General features: G+C 36.4%; 1 protein-coding gene across 3 annotated transcripts in view; it reads left to right on the top strand.

Moving 5' to 3' along the window:
- The window catches only part of Heatr5b (HEAT repeat containing 5B), an 89,428-nt gene extending 79,711 nt beyond the window's left edge, over window positions 1-9,717 (top strand). Inside the window, exons 33-35 of one of the 3 annotated variants that reach the window (XM_019205617.2) lie at window positions 4,817-4,968; window positions 6,361-6,574; window positions 8,844-9,716. In XM_019205617.2, the coding sequence (XP_019061162.1) occupies window positions 4,817-4,968; window positions 6,361-6,574; window positions 8,844-9,148 (671 nt within the window). In that variant the 3' untranslated portion in view covers window positions 9,149-9,716. Of the gene's footprint in view, window positions 1-4,816; window positions 4,969-6,360; window positions 6,575-8,843 lie in introns of all 3 variants that reach the window. The other 2 variants (XM_010611403.3, XM_033763541.1) reach the window with 2 other exon arrangements.
- Window positions 9,718-17,461: the final 7,744 nt, after the last annotated feature.

The raw sequence follows: 17,461 nt of genomic DNA, 5'->3' as shown, positions 1-17,461 counted from the left end.
AATATTTATTACAGTAAAAGACACATTGCCATTAGTCAAAATACTCCCCTTTCTTAGAACACACTTAGCACATCATTTTTGCCACTTTCTGAAGCAGTCCTGGAAGTCAGAATATACCGAATACTGCTGCTGAGGGCCATCCAGTGAAAAGGCAGGCTTTGAAAAGCATTAGAGTATGTCCTCATTCACCTTATTCACTGGATCTGACAATGTGGGCTTCTTCCCCAGAGTCAAAATGACCATGAACGATAAAGATTTTCAGTTGACTCAAATGTTGAGGCAGCCATACAGCACAGCTAAAGACACTGAACAAGACTTCCAGAACTGCTTCAGGGGGCCGGGGAGTTGGCTCAGTTGTGCTGCTGCCTGCCTCGCAAGGGCTGGGTCCCGAGTTCAATCCCGGTACCAAGCGAAACAAAACAGAAGTACTTCAGAAAGTCGGCTAAAAGTGTGTTTCAAGCAAATGGGTATATTTTGAGGAAGGTTAGTGGGAATGTCTTTTACTGTAATTTTTAAATTTCAACATTCACTGTATTTTTCAGTCGTACATCATACAAAATGGTATTAAAAGATTTTCTTCTAGCTGGCCGTGGTGGCCCATACCCATAGTCCCCCCACTCTAGGCTGAGGCAGGAGGATTTTGACAAGTTTGAGGCCAGCCTGGGCTATACAGTGAGTTCAAGACCAGCCTGAACTAAAAGTGAGGCCATGTCTCAAAAAACTGAAAAAGAACAACTTTCTTCTGTTGAGGTACCAAAAGAAAGGGAGAAGCACATATTAGAGAAAAGCAAAAAGAGGCTGGGCATGGTGATACACACCTGTAATCCCAGCCCTCTAGGAGATTGAGGCAGGAGGATCACAAATTCAAGCCCAGCCTCGGCAATTTTCAAGGCTTAGCAAGATGCCATTTCAAATTTGAAAATTAAAAGAAAAGGGCTGAGAATGTAACTCAGTTTAAAGGCCTTGGGTTTAATCCCCAGTATTGTCAAATAAAAAGACAAAAGGAGATAGAGATGACCACAAAACATATAAAAAAATCAGCCACACTTAGTAAGTAAAGAAGTACAAGCTGGTCATGATGACATGCATCTGCAATCACGAGGCTTACTGTGAGTTTGAGGACAGGCTGGGTTGGTTATATTATGAGTTCAAGGCCAGCCTGGACTACATAGAGAGACCCTGTCTCTAGGAAGGATTTTTGTTTGTTTGTTTGTTTTTCTGGTACGGGGGATAGAACTTGGGTCCTTACACTTGCGAAGCAGGTGCCAGAACCACTGAGCTAAATCCCCGGCCCGAGAGACCCTGTCTCTAAACTAATAATTCTTTTTTTTTTTTTTGAGACAGGGTCTCACTATGTAGTTCAGACTGGCCTTGAACTCACTGTATAGTCCAGGTTTGCCTCAAACTTGCGGTGATCCTCCTGCCTCAGCCACACAAGGGCTGAGATTACAGGCATGTGCTACCATGCCTGGCTTAAATTTTTTTTTCTTTTAATGTGGTTTCTTTGAGACCATTTTTGTGATGTAGTCTGGGCCAGCCTTGACCTTGCTGTGTAGCCCAGCCTGGCCTCAAAATCATGGTGTTCCTGTCTCATGCTCCAGAGTGCTGGGTCTATTAGCCTCACATGTGGGTTAAATTTTTACTTAGGCAATACTTTTCTTTCTAAAAATATGATTGTGATCAGCTGGAAGTGGTACTAGAAGAACATTTTTACATTTTGCTAATGGGGACTTTAAAATGGTTAAAATTATAGAGAATCAGTTCTGCAGGATATACAAAGAACCTTGAAGAATGCATTCCTGTGGCTGAGGCTATAGCTCAGTGGTGAACCACTCTGTACTAGGTGCCTGGGGTTCAAGAAAACATAAAAGCATGCTCCTTTTTTGTCCTTGTTAGTAAAAAAATTATGTTCAATTTTACTTAATCAATGTATCTATTTTAAAATAATGAAAATGATAAATATAACATCTGAGAGTGGGAAAATTATATGGGGCAATATATTAGTTTGGATCATATATCCATTAAAGCTATTGCATTATATATATATGTATTATACTGTATATATTATATATTATTAGTATTTAAAAGAAAGAATATAAAAACCAGAAAAAAAATCCCAAACCTAGAAATTAAACCTAAACTGTCACTGGATAGTAGAATTACAATTTTTTTTTTGGTATCAGGGATCAAATTCAGGACCTTGTGCTTGTGAGGCAGGTGGTGGAACCACTGAGCTAAATCCCCAGCAGAATTACAAGTTTTATTTTTACTTCCATACACTTTATATTTTAAGTAATGAATGTGTGTTACTTTTGTAATGTGATTTTTTTTTTTTTTTTTTAGACGGGGTCTCACTGTGTAGTTGAGACTGACCTGGAACTCACTATGTAGACCGGGCTGGTCTCGAACTCACAGCGATCCCTCCTGCCTCAGCCTCCCAAGTGCTGGGATTACAGGCGTGTATCACCACACCCAGCTTATAATGTGATTTTTAAAATTATAAGAGAAAGGGGCTGGGGATTTAGCTCAGTGGTTCTGCCACCTGCTTTGCAAGTGTAAGGTCCCGAGTTCAATCCCTGGTACAAAAAAAAAAGAAAAAATTTTATAAGGAAAAATGTTTTAGTTGTATTTAAAGTAACTAAAATTATTTTAGTTTTATTGAGTTACTATTTTACATTGATTGATTGATTGATTGATTGAGATAAAGTCTCACTGTATAGCCCAGGCTGGTCTTGAACTCATGGCAATACTTCTGTCTCAGCCTCTTGTGTGCTAGGATAACAGGTATGCATCACCAGGCCCATCTAATATTTTGTTCTTAACAAAAATTTGAAACAACTGAAGAAAGATTAAATATGCTACTTCTTTTTTTTTTTTTTTTTTTTTTTGGATTGAACTCAGGTCCTTGCACTTTTTTTGGAGTGGTTGGGGGGGTTTGAGACTGACCTGGAATTTAACTATGTAGCCCAGGCTGGTCTCGAACTCACAGTAATCCTTCTGCCTCAGCCTCCCAAGTGCTGGGATTACAGGCATGCGCCACCACGCCCAGCACTTTTGAGGCAGGCGGCAGCACGACTGAGCTAAATCTCCGGCCCTAACTATACTACTTAGATACATATTTATAGATGGATAGATAAATAAGAATTTGTTTAAAAATACAAAGATTACTTTAATTTGGGGAGCGATTCATGATCAGTATTTTTAATTGTCAATTTTAAGGGAAAGTTGTAATATTTTATCATGCTAATACATTTATTTGAAGTCAAGTTAAAGGCCTAAGTTATTCTGTCCAGAACTGAATTTTCAGGAAACAGTCATTTGTGAAATAATTAGAAGAGGCCACCAGAATATATGTATGGCATTTGTATAATAAGACAGTTAGATCCTTTGCTTAACAAAAAAAGTACTGTACTAGATGGAAATCCCATTTCTTATTAGAAGAGCTGAGATCTTCCATTAAGTATTTATGTGAACATATGTAGTACATGAATCTCCTTGGATGTAACGAATACCCTTAAGGTTGCTGTAATACATGTTTCATTTTTAGAAACTTTGATTTTGAAATAAATTTCAAACTTTTTTTTAAAAAGGTACAAGAACAAATTAGTGAACACTGATATACCCCTTCTCCTAGAGACATTTTGCCAAGCATTTTATTGTTCCCTGTATAGTCTACCTATCCTGATTGTTATTAATTTTGCTGAACCATTTGAGAATATGTTGAAGTATTCATGACTCTTTTCCTAAATACTTCATAGATATTTGAAGAACAGGACCTCCTTTACATAACCACAGAAGAATTAGCAAATTTAGGCAGTTTAACAAAATACAGTGCTATTATTGTTCATATGCCCATTTCAGAATCTGTCCCAAATGACTTTTACAGAACTTTTTATTTAGTTGCTTTAATTTTCTTTGTTTCTTGGCCTTTATGTTTTATGACACTAATGTTTTTAAAAATATATAAGCCATCTATTTGGTACAGTGTTCCTCAGATTAGAATAGTCTAGGGCTGGGGATTTAGCTCAGTGGTTCCGCTGCCTGCCTCGCAAGGACCTGAGTTCGATCCCTGGTACAAAAAAAAAGTCTTAATTTTTTTTCTCAGTTCAAACTCATTATGCGTTTTTGGTAGGAATGCTATATAAGTAATGTTACATCTTTCTCATTGCATCATATAAAGACATATGTAATGTTGCCTTGTCCCTCTATTAGGAATTTTTTTTTTTTTTTTTGGTACCAGAGATTGAACTCAGGACCTTATGCTTGCAAGGCAGGCAGCAGAACCACTGAGCTAAATCCCCGGCCCTCTATTAGGAATCTTAAGTTTAATAACTTTGTTAAGATGGTGGCTGCCATGTGTGTCCATTTTTCAAGTTGCCCTTTCTGTTTTATAATTAACAAGTAAATGGTGGTGAGATCGTTTGAGACTGTCTCAGTTGTCTGCTCTCCTCAAACTTTTCACATAGTGATTTTATTTTGTTTTGTTTTCACACAGTAGTTTTAACATCCATTTTGCCTGAATCATTTACTATAATACTTTCAAAATGATAATTTTCTAATGTATATTTTTAATCGATATAGTGCTCAATGTATTTTTTTTTTTTTTTTTAAATTGAGATGCACTGCTAAGAATGTTGAGGGAAGGGCCGGGGATTTATCTCAGTGGTTCTGCCCCCTGCCTTGCAAACGCAAGGTTCTGAGTTCAATCCCCAGTACTAAAAAAAAAAAAAGGTGGGGGGCGGGGAAGAGCATTGTCTGATACTGGAATTCCAGACTGTATTAGAAATAGCACTTTGCTTTCATCTTTATTTTTCAGAGGACTCTATGCCTGTGCCTGATGAAATAAGCATGCTAACAGCAATTGCGCTTTTCTTGTGGTCTGCTAGTAGTGAAATAATAGGAGTCCAGTCATTACAGAGAGGCTGCATGAGCAGATTTAAAAGTGCATTAAATTCATGTGACCCATGGGTAAGTTATACTTTATCAAGAAGAGTTCAGGGCCAGGGATTTAGCTCAGTGATGCCTCATAAGCACAAGTTCTCAGTTCAATCCCCAGTACCCCCCCCAAAAAAAGAGTTCAGATTGGTTCCTAAAAATGTGATACATAAAAAGTGAAGACCTAACTATTTGCAGTATATTTGGTTTGGTGCTGGGGATCAAACTCAGATCCTTGCACTTGCAAGGCAGGGGCCGCAACCACTGAGCTAAATCCAGTATACTTTTAAAGTGGAAAAACCTAGAAAACATCAGTGGAGAGACACATGTATGTTTACTCGCATATGCAGAAATTTTCCAATATTGAAATGTTTGATTAATCCCATGTCATTGGTAGAGACTTTACATGAGTCTACGATATTTTCCAATATTTATTTACTTAACAAAGATATCGAAGAATAAATTTACATTACTACATGTTTTAATGGACCTATTAGAATCACAAAATTTGTTTAGAAAACATGTTTTATTATTTCACAGTATCAAAGTTTAAACTAATCATTTTCAAACCTGCTGTACATCAGGGGGAAAATAAAACCAGTTTGGGAACATTGCTGGCCACTGCCATTAGCTTCCTGATTTAGGGTCTCCAGATTTGTGGCTCAGAGATATACTACTTCTTTAAAATGTTTCCTGGTATTTCTGATTCCGGTGGCAGTTTGTGTTCTACCAAAGCACTGAAATAATTTTATTCCACTGTTTATCCCATATATGACGAAATGTTCTTCTTTTCTTTATTATTATACATATTTTTAATTTTTTTTTTTTTTGAGACAGCGTCTTGCTATGTAGTGTACAATGGTCTTAACTCACATTGGTCCTCCTGCCTCAGCCTCCTGAGTGGTGGAATTACAGGCAATGCACCACCACGCCCAGCTCAATGTATCTTATACTTTTTTCAGATTATTCTTATATTCACCTTCTGTACTATATTAGGTTAAAAGAGAGAGATGGTTGTACATTAAAAAAAGAATTAAAAACAGAAATTGGAATTCCTGGTTACTTCTCTGCCACACTGTAGAAATATGTGAATTATAGAAGCATAGTGATTTGGTCATTAATATATAAGGAATTAATTTCTTTCTAGTTTTATTTAGTTTTTGAAAGTTCCATTATTTTCCATTTTCGTTCTTTGTTTTTTTTCGTAGCAGGGATCAAACTTGAGTTCTTCTGCTTGTGAGGCAGGTGCCAGAACAACTGAGTTAAATCCCCAGCCCATGTTCTCCATTTTCTTAGTGAAAAATGATTTCTGTTTTCATCCTGCAGTATCCCTTTTCAGTAGATATTAAAATGCAGTGTGATTGTTGAGCACTTAAATGAAAACTGTTGTACATGTTAACTAATAAAATGATTTTTTAAATATAGGTTCAAGCCAAATGTTATCAGCTTCTCCTCTCAGTCTTCCAACATTCCAATCGTGCCCTTTCAACTCCCTATATCCATTCATTAGCACCAATAGTGGTGGAAAAGCTAAAAGCTGTTGAAAGAAACAGACCATCCAGTAACACAGAACTTTTAGCTGTTCAAGAAGGAATTAAAGTTCTTGAGACATTGGTTGCTCTTGGAGAAGAACAGAACAGTAAGTCAGTCCTTCCTTCCTTCCTTCCTTCCTTCCTTCCTTCCATTTCCTTCCTTCCTTCCTTCCTTCCTTCCTTCCTTCCTTCCTTCCTTCCTTCTTTCCTTCCTTCCATCCATCCATCAAATTCAGGACCTTGTGCTTGCAAGGCAGGCAGGTTGTGGAACCACTGAGCTAAATCCCTGGCTAAGTATTTTCTTTAAAAACCCACTAGTTCAGCTGGACTTGGTGGCACATGCTTGGAATCCTAGCACTCAAGAGGCTGAGGCCGGAGGATCACTGCCAACTGGAGGCCTGGGCTACCCAGTGAGTTCAAGGCCAGCCTGAGCTAGTGAGACCCTGTCGATAAATAAGCCAATCACTAGTCCAAAATGCAGATTTGTGTCTTACATATATCTTCCTTGATTTTAGACATGGGCCTTTGCAACAGTAAGTTTACTAAGGGACAGTTGCCTAGGCTAGACTTGTACTTGCAATCTCCTACCTCACCTTCCCAACGTGTTTTTATAGATTTTTTAAATAATACATTTTGGGGCTGGGGATTTAGCTCAGTGGGTCTGGTGCCTGCCTCAGAAGTGCAAGGGCCCAAGTTCGATCCCTGGTACCAAAAAAAAAAAAAAAAAAAAAAAAAAAAAAAAAAAAAAAAACAACAACAACAAAAAACCCCATGCATTGTGCTCTTATAATAGAAGTATAAAAAAGCCTTGTAATAAATTTAACTAGTTAAATATGAATACCAAACATCATTGTTAAAGTTCTTCAAATTTTTATATTTTTTATTTAATGGAAAAACACCATGTAGATCCATTTAACCAGAATTTTTTTTCCTGGTACCAGGGATCATTTAACCAGACTTACTGCAGCTTAATGTGTATTTTTCTTTTTCTCTTAATGTTTATGTTTTGATTTTTATCAAGATATAATTTGTCTTTAAAAATATGATTTAGGGCCAGGTACTTAACTCAGTGGCGCTGCTGCCTGCCTCGCAAGCACAAGGACCCAAGTTGGATCCCTGGTACCAATGAATGAATGAATGAACGAATGAACGAACAAATAAATGATTTGTAATTGTTACAGAAGGAACAAATTTTTAAACTATTATCTAATCATTGAATATTGTTTCTACTTTTCAGGATTCTCTTCCTTACCTGTTTTCATGGTAAATTTAATTTTAAATTAGTGCACCTCTTTAGGAGTTGATCTTGAGTGACGCCACTCAAAATATTTTAAGTATTAAGCCTGACGTGGCGGTACATGCCTATAATCCCAGTTCTCTGGGATGCTGGTGAGGAGGATCACAAATCTGAGCCCAAACTAGGAATTTAGCAATGTATTGAAACTCTGTCTGGGCGATTTGGTGAGACCCTATCTGAAAAATAAAAAAAGAGGGCTGGGGATGTAGCCCAGTGATGGAGCATTTGCTTAGCATGGGTTCAATATCCAGCCCACACAAAAAAAGGGTGTGTGTGTGTGTGTGTGTGTGTGTGTGTGTGTGTGTGTTTTGTGTGTGTGTGTGTGTGTGTGTGTGTGTGTGTGTGTGTGTGTGTGTAAATCTAAAGGTAAGTTTAAAATATTGCCTTCAAGTTAATATACAGTAATTCATTTGATAAGATCCTCCTGATAATGTTATACTCATTAGTGGAACTCATTTACTTTTTTTTGTTATTGTTGCTTTGTGGTTGAAAGGATTGAACCCTGGATCTTGTAGTACTGGGCAAGTATCATTGAGCTACACCTCTAGCCCTATGTTTTGTTTTACACTTCAGCCCTGTCTTTGTTTTTGTGTGATAGCCTTCGATATTAATTAATTAATTAATTAATCATTGAGACAGAGTCTCACTGTGTAGTTCAGGGTGGACTTGAACTCACTGTAGCCCAGGATGGCCTCGAATTTGTGGTGATCCTCCTGCCTCAGCCTCCTGAGTGCTTAGATTTTAATTTTTTAAAAAAAGCCAACTACTTACCATTCCTCTTAAAAGTCTTGCTATAATACAAAACATTTGTAATCTGATGGTGCTTATTACTGTATCAGTATATTTCACTAATAATATTACAGATTATTCTGATTTGAGAATTGAAGTAACAGTGCTTAGCTATTTTATACTTACAATTCTTATTTGGAAAGGGTTACATTTCAGGAACATTAGTGAAGTCCATTTTGCCACTAAACTATAATTATACCAATAATACGTAAATATATTCTTAGTATTTAAAAAATCAAAAAATACATACTTCCTAATCAGTCTACTCTGTTTTATCTTTTTCTTTACAGGAGTCCAGTTACTTGCTCTTCTGGTACCCACTTTGATCTCTTACCTGCTGGATGAAAATTCTTTTGGCTCAGCAAGTTCAGCTTCCAAAGATCTTCATGAGTTTGCACTCCAGAATTTAATGCATATTGGACCTTTGTATCCACATGCTTTCAAGACTGTGATGGGGGCTGCTCCTGAGTTGAAAGTGCGCCTGGAAACTGCTGTTCGAGCAAGCCAAGCCAGCAAGGCTAAAGCGGCTGCCAGACAGCCAGCGCCGACCATACATTCTACACCAACGATTAAGCTAAAAACAAGTTTTTTTTAATGTGTTCTTCTGTTCTTTTTTAATCTAGTTAGTTGTAACATTCCAAGCTATGAATTCAGTTTTATTTGTATATAAGTATTATATTCCTTCTAAGGAGGTTAAGTGAAATAATGTTCATACCACTTACTGATTTCTGAGGAGTGATTTTTTTAAAAAATCATGTGTTGAATGTATTTTTATTGTTCTCTCAATAATGATTCTCTTTAATTAACTTTTTGTTACTGCTTTAGTTGTGAGGATCGAATCCAGGGTCTTGTGCATGCTGAGCATGTGCTCTAACTACTGAGCTGTAGCCATAGGCCATAATTTATTTTTTAAATACTGAGCCATAGTGTTTTAAATTTAAATGCTAAAAACATAATTGTATCATGTAGTTGGCAGCCTATGGATAATATCAAGGAAAAAATAGGTGAAAATTCAATATCTGTCATGACAAAAATTCAATTAAAAAACGAGTAGGTTTTCAATTTTTACATAACCAAAATAATAGGAAATCTCTGTTTCATGGTGTATATACTATGAATAAAATCACATTTTCTAAGCATTTCCCTAAATATCCTTATCTTTCTAATGGATCTTTTTATTTTCATATTAAATTACTAAATTGTGCTTCTGTATAACTTAGTTATTAACTAAATTAAAATTCGCATTTAAAGATCCATTAGAGTATCTCAAATGTGGCATAACACTCTACTTTTTACTAATGGCTACAATTTGTCATAAGTTATGTTTTGTAATTACAGAGCCTCGATTCTGATTATGCTGGTTAGTTTTATTCATTAAATATTTATTGAATACCTACTGTGTCTAAGGCATCAAGCTAAGTGCTTCAGGGCATATAAAAGTGAATTAGTCATAATTATAGTTATACAAGTTTCTCATGTAATGGGAATTTTACCATGCAAAATAGATAGTTGATGAAATGAATGTTTACCATAGCATTTAGCAAATTTTAAACACCAAGTTTTACCAGACAGTGTAACATTGACTATATTAAAAGCAAAGGACATTTCTGACCCTTTCAAAATATAAAGCTGGGTGTGGGGTACATGCCTCTAATCCCAGCACTTGGGAGGCTGAGGCGGGAGAATTATGAGTTTGAGCCTAGCCTAGGCAATAGTGATTTAGCAAGACCTATTTCAAAATAATAAAAAAGGACTGGAGACAGTAAATACCCCTAGTTTAATCCCCTGCTGTTTATTCTCTCATACCCACCCCAATTGGCAGCTCACATAGCCTTGCCTTTCTTTCTCACTTAGTCCTTTAGATACCTGAAGAAGGCAATTTCTGTCATGTGTTTTCTCACTGACTTATTTTTCTATTTCTGACTTGGGTTTGCAAAGTTTTTTTCCTTTTTTGTTTCTATTTTTAGTAAAAGCCCATTAAAGTTAATTCACGTATTCTACAATTCATACTTTTAAAGTGTCCACTTCTAGCTGGACTTGGTGGCCCACACTTGTAATCCCAGCAGTTGGAGGCTAAGGCAGGAGGACTGTTGCAAGTTCCAAGCCAACCTGGGCTACAGAGTGAGTTCAAGACCAGGGATGTAGCTCAGTGACACTGCCTGCCCTTGGTACAAAAAAAAAAAGTGAGTTCAAGGCCAGTCTAAAACTACATAGTGAGACTGTCTCAAAAAAAAAACCCAAAATTAAAAAATAATAAAAAATAAAGTATTCAGTGGTTTTTAGTTTATTCACAAGGTAGTGCAACCATCACCAAGGTAAATTTTGAACAGTTTTACTACTCCAGATAGAAACTACATAACCTAAACTGTCATCTCACCATCTGTACATTTTCTCCCCAGCCTGAAGCTAGTCCTAATCTACTTTCTTTCACTTTAGATTTTTCTACTATGGACATTTCATATAATTTGTAGTCTTTTGTGCCTGGCTTCTTGACTTTATGTTGTATCATGAATCAGCATACTGGTTTTTATGGCTGAATAATATTCCATTGCATGCATACCACATTTTGTTTGCCCATTCATCAACTAAAGGACATTTGGGTTGTTTCCACCTTTTGGCTGCTAGGGATGATAATCCTCTGAACAATTATATCCAAGTTTTTATGTGGACATATGTTTTAAAATCTCTTTAGTATCCTTTGCAAGTGCAAGGTCCCAAGTTTGATCCCCAGTACCAAAATAAATAAATAAATATCTCTTCAGTATAAACCTAGGAAGTGGAATTGTTGACTCAAATAATAATTGTTTAACTTTTTAAGGAACTACCCTAATTTTATTTTTTGCACACATGCCTGTATGCATATTACTCCTTTTTACTCATCTTTTATATAGTATTAATTTCTGCCTTGCCTATTTTTTGCTGTCCTTGAAGCTTCTTAGGCTTTTTCTATCATTTTTCTTGTCAGAGTCAACTACATCATGCATTATCAATATTGATTTCCTTCTTTCCCTGTCTTCTGTGATGTCTCCTTTTTTTTCTTTCTGTTAGTACATCTTTTTATACTGTCTCTAAACTCTAAGCCACTGGCAGTTTAACTTCTGGTTTTCTTTTGCCATATCTATAAAAGGGAAATCTGTTGAATATTTGTATTTATTAATTTCCTTAGGCAGGCCATGAGATTTTTTTTCAACCGGAATACTCATATTTATTTGATTGTGAATATTTAGCATCATGAAGCTCATAAGAAAAGCATCATTATAGCCAGTAGATTATGAAGCACAACCTGAGTGATTTTAATAATATAAGAAATGAAGTATCTGCTGTTTGCTTTACACGTGCTCATTAATCAATATTATACATTTGAATTCTCAATTTAACTAGAGAATAAGCTCAGAAGTTAGATGCTTCTGTTCTGAATAGGTTCTACCACCAATTAGGGATAAAACTTTGGGTCCCCGTAACCCTTTGTGGCTTCAGTTTTCTTTTGTTTCATTTTGTTTTGTTTTTAGCTTTGAGACAGGGTCTCAATGTGTAGTTCATGATGACCTTGAACTCATTGTATAGCCCAGGCTGGCCTCGAACTTTTCACTGACCCTCCTGCCTCTGTCTCCTGAGTGCTGAGATTACAGGCGCGCGCCACCACACACAGCCTTCAGTTTTCTTATCTATAAAGTTGAAAGAAAAATTTAGTAGGTATTCTCTCTGTGATCTTTTGCATATCTGAAAAGTACTTCTGGGGGTATATTTCCACTTTTACCAAGAGTATGATAAATGAATTTTTGGTGATTGTTTTAAATTGGCATATAATATTATTCAGTCTGATAAATACCACCATAGTAAAACTTACTGCCATTGACAGCATAAAATATATTAATTGTATATTGCAGGCACGGGCGTTACAATACTGTACTTCGTCACTCAATAAGAGCTGCCATTCTGTTGCCTGCCAGGCTTTGTATTAGGCACTTGATACCCAGCATTCCTATTTATTCCAACAGTGGCAATAATGGATATAATCAGTCTGATTTTTAGAACATATTTAATCAAACTGATTACTATTCACATTTTTCATCTTAATTGGAATTTTTAGACTGATTCCAGAAATGGATAGAATATAGTTATAAATAAAATTCTTGTCATATTTCTACCAATTTGATTACTTTTAAACCTTAATTATTTATATAAGCCTATTTCTAGTCCTCACATATCTGAAAGCTTATAAATTTATAAAATGGACTTTATAGAATTTTACTTAAGAAATTCCATGTCAACCATAATTTAGAAAAATTACCTTAAGCTCATTTTGATGCTGTCACTAAACAAATATGTGAAAATCATGGATGTCTGAGTAACCTGTTATAGCTGTCCTTTTCCTAAAAGGAAATATAATCATTTGTCCCTATCCATAATTCTTTTTTTTTTTTTAACCATTTGAACTCATGGTTTCCACTTCAGGCACTATTACACATATATACTTGTCTTGGTCCCAGGATTTAGCCTAGTGGTTCCACCGCCTGCCTCACAAGCACAACGTCCTGAGTTTGATCCCTAGTACCAAAAATAAAAAAAAAAAAACACTTCTCTTTACTCCTTCCCCCTTTACTTTCAATTCTAGAATTAAAATTCTAAGAATCCTGGGAGGCTGAGACAGGAGGATTGTCATTGTCATGAGTTCTAGACCAGATGATCTATATAGTGAAACCCTGTTTAAAAAGACCAAACAACAAGAACAACAAAATTCAAAGAATCCATGAAAATTTAAGGGTACTTATATGGCTTTTTAAAAACGTTGATTATTAATCCCTTCTTTAAATCTCTTCCTTCTTTCTAACCTATTTCTGGTTATATGGGAAAATGCTTCTCATTTCATTTGTGAAACAAAAATGTGTTCTTGTCTGGGTATAAAAGAGAAAGGAAAAAAAGGTAATTTTATAACTTGTAAATTAACCAATTTTAATCACAAACTTGCATTCATTAAAATTTTGGAAAAATTACCATTTAGAAGAAGTTCATGTGAACATTTGAGTCTCTTTATGTAGCTGTAATTATTGTACATGTTTTTTTGCTGCTTTCCCCATTGGTTTTCTAAGTATTTTTCCATAGTATCATTCTTACACTATAGGATGGACACAAAGCTCTTTTTTTGTGGGGGGGTATTGGGGATGGAACTTGGGACGAGGCAGGCGGTGGCACCACTGAGCTAAATCCCTGGCCCTTAATGCTCATTGTCTAATAGCATTTAATAGTTGGTGTGTCATTATTGACAGCAACTCTTATGTACTTGGATACATTGTACATTGTTTCCATTTTCATTTTGATAAAGATGCATTTAGTGCCGGGGATTTAACTCAGTGGTTCTGCTGCCTGCCTTGCAAGTGCAGGGTCCAGAGTTCAGTTCCCAGTACCAAAACAAAAGATACATTTGACTTTTTACAAATAAAATTAGCACACCAGTTTCCTAAAGGGATCATAAATATGACAGATTTGAATTTTGATAGATTGTTATAGGAAGCATTTTTTGGAGTAAACATGAAAATGATATTGGGTCATTGTTTTCCTAAGAAAATGGCTTGGAGACCTCTTAAATTGCCATATGTTTTGGTGATATTAAATTTGTGACCTTCCCACCTCAGCCTCCAAGAGTGCTGGGATTATAGGTGAGCATCCCCATGGATGGCTGGCCACAAGTATTTTAATACACTTAAACATTATATTGTGATATACTTAAATATTATATTTTTATATACCTAAACATTATGTTTTGTTAATGCCATTTTAGTCGACTAGAAGTTTTTAAGGAGCTAGTTGGAAAGTTTAGTGGAGTTTGAGCTGTTTTCACTGAAAATACAGTTATTGATAGTAGTACTGTGTGTGTCTGTAGGGAGAGGGTTGGAGTATCAGCTTAGGGTCCAACTTGTCAAGGCCGATGACGAACTAGGGTGCATCTAAGTTACTTAGGGCAACATGATGGTTAATCTTCAGGTAGGAGGACCAGATTGCTCGCCTGCACCAAGTAAGTTGTTTGTAGTTGAACGTAAAAGTTACCAGCCCAGTACACATGCCTATAATTCCAGTACCCAGTACTTTGGGAGGCTGAGACAGGAGGGTTGCAAATTTGAGTGTAGCTGGGGCAACTTAGCAAGACCCTGTCTTAAAAAAAAAAAAAGCTTTCCAAGAAACCTGTTTTGTTTTATTTTTTAAAATAAATTTTACTCCATTCCCCCTCAAGCCCCTCTCCCCATGTACAAAAGCTTTCTTTCCACTTTTTCCTTCCATTTTCACTTTTTTCTTGTCCCTTTCTGCCTTTCTTCCTCCCCCTCCTCCCTTGTTCCCTTTCTCAATTGAACACTTTCTTCCCATTTCCCAACATCTGTTATACATATCAGCCTTTATTTCCACATTCAGCTTCTCACACCAGAGAAACAATGTGGTATTTAAACGTGTGGCCAATTTATTAGGTTTTTTTTGTCTTTGTTTTTTTGTTTATTTGGATTTTGTTTTTTTTTTTTTTTTGGCACCAGGGATCAAACTAGGGTCCTTGCATTTGCAAGGCAGGCAGAGGCAGACCACCCAGCTAAAAATCCCTGGCCCGTGGCCATTGTATTTCATTTAAGAATATGGCCTATTTAACTATAAATGTCTGAAGTTCATCCTTTTTTTCCCCTCATTGAGTTTATTGGTACATTTTAGGTATACTGAAGTTTATCCTTCTTTATAGCAGAATAGTACTCCTTTGTATTAAAAAAAAAACCCACATAGCTTTTTTATCCACACCTCTGTGGATGGGCATTTGGGCTGTTTCCAAGCTTTAGCTATTACAAAATGCTGTAAACATGATTGTGCATATATCACTGTGGCATGATGCTTTTAAGTATTTCAGGAAGATGCCAAGAAGAGGTATAGCTGGGTCAAATGGAACCTCTAGTTTTAGTTCTTTGAGGTATCCCCACACTGATTTCCACAGTGGTTGCACCAGTCTACACTCCCACCAACAGTGGAAAAGGGTTCCTTTTTCCCCACAGCCCCTCCAGCATTTGTTATTGTTGTTATCTTGATAGCAGCCATCCTTCTGGAGTGAGATGGTGTTATTTTAATTTGAATCTCTCCGATGACCAGTGATGTTGAACATTTTTTCATGCTTATTTGCTGTTTCTAATTCTTTGTCTGAGAAGTGTTTTTTTACGTAGGAATTTTTTGTGTTGGATGCCCATTTTTGCAATGCATCCTTAATTTTTTTTTTTTTTTTTTTTTGGTACTGGGGATCTAACCAGGTCCTTGCACTTGCAAGGCAGGTACCAGAACCACTGAGCTAAATCCCTAGCCCCGGTCTTTAAATTTGAGGGGTCTGATTTTTCTGAGTTCTTTGTGTATTCTAGATAATAGTCCTTTATCTGAATAGCTGGTAAAAATTTTTTTTTCCCACATTGTGGCTTGTCTCTCCACTCTGTGATTTCTCTTGCTGTGCAAAAGGTTTTTAATAAGATGATGTCCCAGTTGTTGATCAAGAAAGCTATTATAAAACAAAAGATTGGCTTATGGTGGTACATACCATCTTTTTCATACTGGGGATCAAACTTGAGCCCTTGTGCTTGTGAGGCAGGAGGCGGAACCACTGAGCCAAATCCTGGCCCCAATTCTGGACATACAGAAGAAAAATGTGAATTTCTGTTTGCCAGAGTTTTTGTGTTAGGATTCTATAATGCTGTTTTGCTCCTTCACTGGACAATTTATATATCTTAGTATATGTGCTGCTGAAGTGAGCAACATGGACAATTTATATATGCCAGATATTGGGAATATAATAGTGAACAGTCAAGCAGAGAATCTGCCATTACAGGTTTACATTAGACAAATACAATAAAATCACAGACTGGTAAGTAGTAAAAGGGAGGTGTGTGAAGAATGGTGTGAAAAGAGAGCTCCAGGCCCGGATTCCATCTCAGGCTAGGCAGGAGCCCTAGCCTCTCTTCACTCTTCAGATTTACATAGATGACTCCCTACTTGTTCGTCTGGAGATTCCTCAGTTAATTTAAAATTGAACTCTTCATCTCCTTATCTAAAACCTGCTTCTCAAGCTCTGATCTCCTGGTAAACAATTTAACTTTTGTTAAAGCACAAAATTTTGTGTCATACCAATACTTCCAACTTTCTGCCTCACTGTCCATTAGTAAATCCCTTGGTCTTAAATCCCTCCATGTGTAGGCCACGAATGGTGGCACAGGTCTGTAATCCCTGTACTCAGGAGGCTGAGGCAGGAGGATCACTATGATTTCAAGGCCAGCCTGGGCTATATAGTGAGTTCAGGGTCAGTCTGTACTACAAAGTGAGACTCTGTCTCAAAAACAAAACAAAACAAAAACCCTACCAAAATAAATAGTCCCTCCATCTTTCTATACTGCTTTTCAGTTATTTGCCTTAGTATGAGGACCAATTCCATTACGGAATCCTGGAGACCCTTTGTAATCTGACTCCTGCACTCATCTCAATTTATTTCATGCTAATGGTCATTAAAAGGTGATAGTGTCCTTAGCTGCCCAGTGAAGATATTAGGAATTATGTCCTAGGGACAGTGTAAGGATTGGATTCATGCATGTAAAATGCGTCTTTTTTTATTGAGTGGATGCTCAGTATTAGTTGTAAAATAATTGTTACTACTTTTCACCTTGCTCTCGAGTTTTAAACATATATACTGTGTACTTTTTCTTCCTGAAGTATTTGAATCTTGCTTTAAAAACTCCAACTTCTAGTTAATTTTTGTTCCTGTTTTAATCTGGTTACATTCTTATAAAATATTACTGCATTTTGGTTATTGCCATATACTAAGAACCATATTATTAATATTATCTTTGATTCCTATAGTGAATTTTTTTTTTTTTTTTTTTTTTTTTTTTTTGTTTTGGGGTTTAAA

Source organism: Fukomys damarensis, unplaced genomic scaffold, assembly GCF_012274545.1.
Source record: "Fukomys damarensis isolate Sample0158 unplaced genomic scaffold, DMR_v1.0_HiC HiC_scaffold_2, whole genome shotgun sequence".
Taxonomy (NCBI): Eukaryota; Metazoa; Chordata; class Mammalia; order Rodentia; family Bathyergidae; genus Fukomys; species Fukomys damarensis.
Note: the sequence above shows the minus strand (reverse complement) of the source record. Positions and strands in the feature narration are given on the sequence as shown.